Source organism: Pimephales promelas, chromosome 21 (genome assembly GCF_988280905.1).
Source record: "Pimephales promelas chromosome 21, fPimPro1.hap1.1, whole genome shotgun sequence".
Classification (NCBI taxonomy): domain Eukaryota; kingdom Metazoa; phylum Chordata; class Actinopteri; order Cypriniformes; family Leuciscidae; genus Pimephales; species Pimephales promelas.
Window position 1 is genome coordinate 23,647,657 of NC_142789.1, and position 9,564 is coordinate 23,657,220.

The 9,564-nt window shown below is 35.5% G+C and overlaps 2 protein-coding genes across 2 annotated transcripts in view; both read left to right on the forward strand.

Moving 5' to 3' along the window:
* The window catches only part of egln1b (egl-9 family hypoxia inducible factor 1b), a 39,749-nt gene extending 36,951 nt beyond the window's left edge, over positions 1-2,798 (forward strand). The window contains exons 3-5 of the mRNA XM_039673669.2: positions 733-869; positions 959-1,026; positions 2,032-2,798. Of these exons, the coding sequence (XP_039529603.2) occupies positions 733-869; positions 959-1,026; positions 2,032-2,087 (261 nt within the window). The 3' untranslated portion in view covers positions 2,088-2,798. The remainder of the gene's footprint in view (positions 1-732; positions 870-958; positions 1,027-2,031) is intronic.
* An 811-nt stretch (positions 2,799-3,609) lies between these two features.
* LOC120480363 (D-serine dehydratase) lies at positions 3,610-9,494 on the forward strand. Its single transcript, XM_039673414.2, has 8 exons — positions 3,610-3,747; positions 4,012-4,170; positions 5,574-5,854; positions 5,964-6,144; positions 6,870-6,991; positions 7,080-7,269; positions 8,178-8,283; positions 8,944-9,494. The coding sequence occupies exons 2-8, from the start codon at positions 4,022-4,024 to the stop codon at positions 9,031-9,033; spliced, it is 1,119 nt and encodes a 372-aa protein (XP_039529348.1). The 5' UTR covers positions 3,610-3,747; positions 4,012-4,021; the 3' UTR covers positions 9,034-9,494.
* Positions 9,495-9,564: the final 70 nt, after the last annotated feature.

The window sequence follows — 9,564 nt, forward strand, 5'->3', positions numbered from 1 at the left end:
ATATATATATTAGGGCTGTGCAAAAATTAATTGCGATTAATCGCATCCAAAATAAAAGTCTGTGTTTACATAATATATTTGTGTGTGCTGTATATATAAATAGGCATGCTTGTATGTATATATTTAAGAATTATTTGCGCTTAAATTCTGTATATGTATATATATATATATATATATATATATATATATATAAATACATAATCTATACTATATAAATATTTTATATATGAAAAACACATTTTCTTAAATATATTTACATGGATGTGTGTGTATTTATATACACAAAATAATTATATACAGCACACACAAATATATTACGTAAACACAGACTTTTATTTTGGATGCGATTAATCGCAATTAATTTTTGCACAGCCCTAATATATATATATATATATATACATACACACACACACACACACACACACACACACACACACACACACACACACACACACAAAACAATTCATGGGGTGCAACTTTTTTAATGAGTAAAAGTGGACAGTGCAAGTTTGGTAATATTTAATGTGCTAAATGAAATTTTATAACACAGCGGTACAGAAAATGTTGCAATCCACACAACATAGTGGGAGACGACGTATCAGGGTTGAAAAGAGGACAAATTGTTGGTGCTAGCTCATCTGAATACTAATAAATTATTGTTGTCTAAAACGGTTTCAGTTTCACTGTCCAACCCCTGGAATACACCATAATTCTCATCTGCTCACTCTATAGGACCATGGTGGCCTTTTGCGGATCTTTCCAGAGGGAACCTCTCAGTTTGCAGACATAGAGCCCAAGTTTGACAGACTTCTGCTGTTTTGGTCAGACAGACGGAACCCACATGAGGTCCAGCCAGCTTACGCCACAAGGTCAGTGACGCATCTCATTTAGTAAAATACAGATCTGTAAGCTCAAGCTGATATTGCTTGTTTACAATTCTGTGTGAATTCATGTGCAGGTATGCTATAACGGTGTGGTATTTTGATGCTGATGAGCGAGCTCGAGCTAAGGAGAAATATCTAACAGGTGAGGTCTGCTCAAACATGACATGGCACTTACATTGATCCTGAACAATATTATCTATAGATTTCTGTGCTGTGTCTATGGGATTATGGCCAGACTACTTTGTTGGAATTCTATTTATTATATAGTACATTTACTCACCCTCATATTGTTGTTTCACACCCAGATGACTCACAATACACAAAAGTAGAAATTTAGCAGGTTGTTCACCTGCTATCGAGTAGAAGTAAATGGTTACTTGGACTTTCAAGCAGCTAAAAAACAAGAGGAGCACCATAAAATCAGCTCATATGATTCATTTTAGGTGTTCTTGCACACATTTCAGGCTGTTTCTTACACAGATGATCTAGAAGTCTCACAGTATAAAGTAGCGTTCAAACATTTGGGGTCAGTTTTTGAAAAAAAGTCTCATGCATTTGTTTTAGACAAAATTATAGTTTTTACTGTATTTTTGATCAATGTTGTTATGATTTAAATTATGTTTTTTATTTGAATATTTTTCAAATTTAATTTATTCCTGTGATGGCAACGCTGAATTGTCAGCATCATTACTCCAGTCTTCAGTGTCACATGATCCTTCAGAAATCATTCTAATTTGCTGATTTAGTTCTCAAGAAATATTATGAATGATCAATGTTGAAAACAGTTGTGCTGCTTAATATTTTTGTGGGATGTTATTTCCTTTCTTAGAATAGAAATCTCAAAAGAGCAGCATTCATTTGACATCATAAATGTCACTTTTGATCAATTTAACGTATCCTTTCTGAATAGAAGTATTAATAGTTTAGTAATCAGTAACTGCTCACTTTCATTGTACAAACTGTAGCTTGTACAAGCTTGTATGACATGAGGGTGAGTATTTTCATTTCACGATGAAGTATTCCTTAAAATAATGAAATAATGAACCACAGTGGGTAATCTTCTACCTAATAACAGATGTGGATTGTCGGAGAGAGTGAAGAGCAGGTCTGTGTTCACCTTTATGACATTTTTCTTTCTGTGTTTTAGGTTCTGGTGAAAGGAGCGTTAAGGTGGAGCTAAACAAGCCGTCAGAGCCCAGCTAATGAACGAGGGATGAATGAAGAGGAGTGTACATGGTTGGACCTCCAGATTGCTGCTGAGAGATGATGAGCAGAGGGCAGAAGAAAGTCAGGAAGCGACTTTCTCTCTCATTCACCTCTCCATCTGTCATCTATAAGGGGCTTCTCATAGGGAATGTAAAGACAGGCGTGAAGACACATGCTTTTTGTTTCCTTAATGAAGAATGCTGGCTTACATGAGCATAGGATGGACATAATGCGAAACTTGAGGGTGTTTGTGCACTTGTTCAACACAAGATTTTGAGCTATGACCCCTACGGTTTCCTTCCCCAGTCCCCCTTGTCAACTTTATTATTGCACATATTAATAAAGGTACAGTTTTGTTTGACAATGCATATGCAGAAACGACACAGAAAGCCCCTTTTAAGGTTACAAGCTCTGTGCAATGTCCTATACGTGTTATTCTGGTCATAAACCATTAGATTTGTGTTTTTGTATGGCTCTTAATTCCCCTTTTCAATATCTCCTAATCGGAGCCACAAGGAACGTGATTTATCATGGCTTCCACCTGTCGCTTAGTCACCGGGAGCATTGCTGGATTGTCTTTGCCAGTCATCAGCGATATGTCTGTTGTTGCAGACGTTACTGTATGTCTCTCCTGTCTTAAGCCAAACTTGACATCTCATGTCTAACAAGCCCTAAGTTTTAAATAAAAAAGCAGTTTTCCTAAATACATCTTGTTTTACTGTGCGTGTACGTTTTTAATTTGTTTCATCTTCTGGTAGTAACCTTCTTGTCACTAAAAGTCATGGGACATTCATACACTTGTGTGTTTGGAGTCCTGCAGCACCCTCTAGCGGTTTGTAGCGGTTAATACAACTCTATCATCTGTGAACTGGAAGAGCAAGAAGAAAGGCTTCCACATGAGAATAGAGACTTGTTTACTACTTCTGACATTTAAAAAAATATTCAAATAGAAAACCGTTCAATTAAATAATCATATTTTACAATATTACTGTATTTGTGATCAAAACAATGCAGCCTTGATGAACATAAGAGACTTCTTTCAAAAATATGCTTCTGTATATAGTACATACAGAAGCATTACCGCCAACATCTAGAATTGAACTGAAAGGATTGGAGGTATTGAAGTCATGTATCCTGCAGCTTAGCGCCTCAGAACTTTCAGTACAAGGGATAAAGTGAAAACAGGTCGAAAGGTCTTTTACCGATACTCTGACGCGGCTCTGGTAATTGAGGATTTTATCCAACTGGGAGAGGAGGGTTTAGTGTTAATGACTACATGCCTTAATTAGCCATTTTATTAACTGACTTCGAAATAATCCACTTTAATGAGTAACAAAAAGTTAATCTGTGGGACATAAGATTAGACTTTTTGATGTCCCGTGTTAGCCTACATACAGTAGCTACACATTCAGCCAAACCAGTGCTACAAATATAATATATTATACGTTAATATACGTCAATATAATATAATATATCTGAAATAGTTTGCTACAAAAGCAAATTAATTTTTTTTTAAATATTTTATAACAACAAAGAATCTCGTCAGTAGCTTTTAGGTTGAAAATTTCAGTTTGTCGCGTCGTGTCGCTGTGTTGTTGATTCTGGCTTCACACTCTGGCGCTTGCTTCATTGATCAGAACTCGACTCACGCTTTTTGGTGAGTGAAAGAAAAGCTGAAATTTAAAGTGTATCATCAATTTATCATCACCGTCTGACGCGTGTCACTATGACCATAAACCAATTTCATATTTACTCGATATTCTTATTTATTTACAGCTGTAATTAAATTAAAGAGTTGAGACGGTGGGATTTCAAAATTGTTACATTTATTTTATCAGCACTGACGTTACTCTGCATTTTATTACAAGTCTGCAGGTTTCCATTTCGCTTAAATGTGTTGTTGTATTTTTATTTGTTTAAGTTTTTGGATAATGGCCAGTGTTGAATTCATCAAAGACCTTTGTACTCCAGCGCTGGTCATTGACCTGGATAAAGTGAAAAGAAATGCTGAAGGAATGCTTGCGCGTTTCCAGAAACTGGGGGTCCAGCTCCGACCTCACATGAAAACACACAAAACACTGTAAGATTCTCATGTCAATAACACCAGTCACTTTATCTGTTATATTATTTCTCTTGAAAATGCTCAAACATCTTGTTTGAAAAACACTTTTATTATATGTTGTATGTTATTAACTATTATTCACTGGTTCACGAGTCACTGTATTTGGACACTTACGGCACTAAAAAGTATAACAATAAAAATTATCCCATAATTTACTCAAAGCCATCCTAGATGTATATATAACTGAAAACATCTCTTCCGCGACCACTAAATATTAAAAACAAAACAAACAAACAAAAAACTTAAATCCTTACTTGCCTGGTTTAGGCTACTCTGTCTGAACAATGTTTGAACTTTAAATTTTGAGCACTTCTTGTGTTGTCATTACTTGTTTGATTATTTATATCCTCAGATGTAAGTCGCTTTGGATAAAAGCGTCTGCTAAATGACTAAATGTAAATGTATATGACTTTCTTCATTCACCCTGAACACAATCGAAGTTATATATAAAAAAAATACCCCGACTCTTCCGAACTTTATAATGGGCGTGAATAGTGCCAATCATCAATTGACATATGGCTAAGCCACGCCCCCTCCACACACTCGGACAAACAGTCAACATGATTCGGGGCAGCTGTCACAGTAGGAGACATTTCACAGGAGGCAATTGATGATTTTTGGAGACAGAAAGATTATGTATCATCTCAAAGTCACCCAAAGGGCCTTAACTATGCATTGGAGGGTTATATTAATCGTTTTATTGTTGAGAAGGTCGATGAAAGCAAAAATGTACAGGTCACAGTGTAAACGTGATAACCCGCATATCGTTGCCATCACTGTTTGGTGCTACAGTATTTACATGAATCATTCAGCACAACATTGTTAACATTGTTATCTCGGTTATTTATAGATATGTTAATGAAGCTAAGTGACATGATGTATATGTCAATTCTAAAGCTTGCGCTACATCATGCGTCGGGTCAGAGGTCACTCTTCCACCAGAACTCGACTCGTGTACACTTCGTTTCAGAAGGCCTTTATTAACCCGCTTTTTGGAGCTTCAAAAACTCGGGCACTATTCAAAGTTGGGAAGAGCCAGGATATTTTTAATATTACTTTTGGCTGAAAGGGTGAGTAAATTATTATGGGATAATTTTCATTTTTGGATGAACTAAAATATTTGAATATGCTTATATATAAACTCAAACCAAGTTGCATTTATTTGAATTATAAAAAATCTAACAAACACTTTTCAAACAAATCATTTCTCAAAAATAAGTTTTGAAGGTAACATGTTACAATAAGATTGCATTTGTTAACATTAGTTGATTCATTATTTCAATTAGTAAATACTTCTAATGTCTTTCCCCCATTTAATCATTAAATCATTGTTTTCTCATCTTGAATGCTGTTGTTTTCAGGGAATGTGCGGACATCATGACAGGAGGCTCTCGTCGTTGTATCGTGGTTTCTACTCTAGCTGAGGCATCATTCTATGCTGATAATGGCTATGATGATATACTGTACGCATACCCACTGCCATTTGATAAAGTGGAGCGCTGTGCTGAGCTATCTGAGAGACTTTCTCTATTCCACATTCTTGTGGACAACCGCCTTGCCCTACAGGAACTCAAGAGGAGACCTCTGAAGCAGGGAAAAGTCTGGAAGGTGTGGATGAAACTGGATTGTGACAATGGGAGAGGTAACACTTGAAGATGATGTGCAGATGACCAGAAGATGACCAGATGTTTGATGTGCAGTTTTTGGGTGTACTTCAGTACGACAAGTTTGTTTGTTTTGTGTTTCGACAGCGGGTGTTCCTCACTTTGACCCAGCTGCGCTGAAACTTGCCCAGGAGGTCTCGGATACTGCAGGGGTGGAGCTGACAGGAATTTACTCCCACTGTGGGAACACCTACGCCTGTCAGGGGGAGGAGCAAATCAAAGCCGTTGCTCAGGAAACCACTACCATCACTCTGCAGTTCATGGAGAAGTATATGCAGACATCATCTATCGCTCACTGAAAGTTTATCTTTAAAAACACTGATCGTTTAGTAATACTAATAAATGGAATCCTTTGAAAAAAGAATATTCATTATTATTATACCTTACACTATATACATTATAATATTGTTAATACTTGTAGCATTTAAAAGTTATTGATTTAACTTTGTTTTTAATTAATTTAGACAACAAAGCAAATAATTGTAAGCACTGATAATTTATCAACACTAATAAATGTAATCTTTTCATAATTTTATACTATGCATTGTAATTTGACACCTAAGTTCAGCATCTAAAATAATTGAGTTTAATTTATTTTTTAAATTGTTTGAGTGTATATTTTTTTATATTATAATATTGTGATGCTTAAATTCACTTTTGTTTAAAATAATCGTTTTTAATTTGTTTTGTTTAATTTGTAATCTGCATAGATGACAAACCTAATTGTAAACATTAGTAAATGTAATCATTAAGAAAAGAAAAATATATATATTGTACATTATAATACTGTGATGCCTAAATGTATGTGTAGCATTTAAAGTTAATAATTCATTTTTTTAGTATTTAAATTTTAATGTATTAAGAAAATAAAGCTTATAATTTTAAAATTGGCATAAAATGAAAATGAACATCAGCTTATCATAATTTCAAAAGTTTTAATATTAGTCCATCCCTTTTCAATATGCATTGATCGATGCATCTTACTATCCAAAGGCTGAAGGCTGCGGGGATAGACACCCCCAAATCCAGCATTGGCTCCACCCCTTCCTGTAGTCACCCAGTTCCAGACATGGCCATGTTGAGTGAGGTGCATCCTGGGAACTACGTATTTTATGGTCCGTGTTGCCATTTTCTCCTGTTTAATGATATGCAGTGATGCTCTCAGTTTGTTTGGGATCATAATATTATCTGTTGCACAATCAGACGTGCAGCAGTCCCTCATTGGGTCCTGTAGACTTGAGGATGTTGCAGTACGGGTTCTGACACGGGTCATAGGTCACTATCCACACAGGAACCAGTTACTTTTAGACTGTGGTTGGGCAGCACTGAGTCATGATGGTGGGGGGCGCTTACCCACCGGATATGCCGTCATCGAAGGACACCCGGAACTCAAGTAAGAGATCATTATGAGGATTTATATGAGGACTGATAAATGGTACCATATCAGTTATTGGCAGATATTAGAGGGTTTTTTTGTGGTAATTTTCCATATTTTTCCAAATACTTTACTGTTCAAAGTTTTGAGGTCAGTAAGATTTTTTTGTGTACTTTTTTTCGGATTGAATTGATCAAAAGTGGCAGTAAACACATTGATTACTGAATGTCACAAACAAATATATACAGTATAATTCAAATTAATGTTGAATTTTAAATATAGTTATCAAAGAAAAAATGATGATGGTTTAAGAATGATTTCTGAAGGATCATGTGACACTGAACACTGGAGTAATGATGCTCAAAATGTTGTTTTGTCATCACAGGAATAAATTACTTTTAAAATAAATTAAAATAGCCAAACTGTTTTTTTAAATTGTAATCATATTTCACAATATAATTTTAGTGCACTTTGAGCAAATAAATACAGCCTAAAATACTTAGAAACTTAAATACAAAAGACATCTTACAGACCCAAACATTTGATCATCTCACTCAGCACTTAAAGTTAATCTTTACAAACTATGACTACGAATTTACTAACATTGGTAAATGTTATCTTTGCAAATGTCAAGATAAATATTCAGTTTTCACACTTTTGATTATAATGTTGTGATGCCCTAAATCCACTTGTTGCTAGGGGCATGAATTGTAATGTTGGTGCATCCCTAGATTTTTCATTAAGCTGCCTGTCTGCATTGAAATAAATCCATTCTGAAATATTAAAAACTAAGCAGTAACATTACATTACATAATCATTTTTTGTTCATGTTTAGATGTTGTTGTTTTTACTTCCCAACAGTGGGAGTAGGAGGTTTTGTGAGTCAGATGATATAAATAGCATGAAGGGTGTCGTCTGTTTTGCAGACTACTGTCTATGACTCAGGAACACGGCAGGGTGGAGCCCATCTCTGGAAAACTGGACTTCAAGCAGTTCCCGCTGGGGTCACTCCTCACACTCATGCCTTACCATGTGAGTTACTAACCCTCTCACTGCAACAAAAACACACAGAAACACACAGTTTTCAACTGTATAAAAGGACATTCTCCATTTGACTAATCATTTCATTCTATCCATGTGTTGTGTTGTGCATCAAAGTGACCTTGTTATGCTTTTTCAGATATTATCTATCATGCATATAGTTGTTTGTGAATGTAAAAGTTCTGCAAACTTTCAAAGTTCAAAGTGCACGATAAATGGAGTCATTGACCCAACGTCTACTTTTACCCGCCTTCAAACACTGTAGTTTTGCTGAGGCCTCGGATAGATTGCTTCGTGTTGTCAAGAAGATGCTTTTTTCTGCACTATTTAATATTCTTAATATTACCACTAAATGCATAATCCCAATACTGTGCAAAAATTATTAACATGACCAGGGCAGAATAAGAAAAAATGTCCTATAATTAACTGCACAAAAACATTGTTCTCAGCACAAACTTGTTTTTTGAGAGCACAGTCTGCAAACGTACCCTGAGGGCTCGTCATACCATTTATCAATGTTGGCAATTGCACTTCCCATTGTTTTCATTCCTACTCCTTAATGCTAATTGAACATGACGTATCTGATTTCCTTTCAAATTAAGAGCAGGTTGGTGAAAAGAAAACCTAATCACTTGTATGTTTTGTTGACAGGCTTGTGCTACAGCAATGATGCATCCGGTCTATTTTGTCCATTCTAATGGAAAGATTATAGACACATGGAAACCCATTCGAGGCTGGTAAAATCTCTACCTAGAGGGACTGTGGTACAGCTAGGGACTGACTTGTAGCAACAGTGAATTTGCTGTCAAAGGCAGGTGTCTATTAAAAACCCTTATTAAGAGATTTTTGTTCATGAGCCAAGTGAATTGTGAGTTGGAAGCATGGCAGCTTTGTCATTGAGGAGCACTCGAAAATGTAAGGTTCCAGCAAAATAGCCTTTGTGTTAACCGGAAGTGTTAATTTGGTGTTAATTGGACAATTTATTCTTCTTTGCTTCTTTTAATGCCTAAAAGACTAAAACATTCTAATATGCTGTAGACTTATGAAAGACTGTGATTTCTTTTTGTATCTGAATGAACTTGCGTGCAGTATGTTTAATGGAGTTTTGGGGAGATCTGAAATGTCTGAATTTCGCTTTTTACAAAATGTTAACAACATGCACCTCAGTTTGTAATAAAATCATCTTCCACAGTGTTAAGTAATCAGATGCTCTAATTACCTTTTGTTTTTATGTTCCAAAATGAAGTATTCTCTTTAAAATATAGTTAAGCA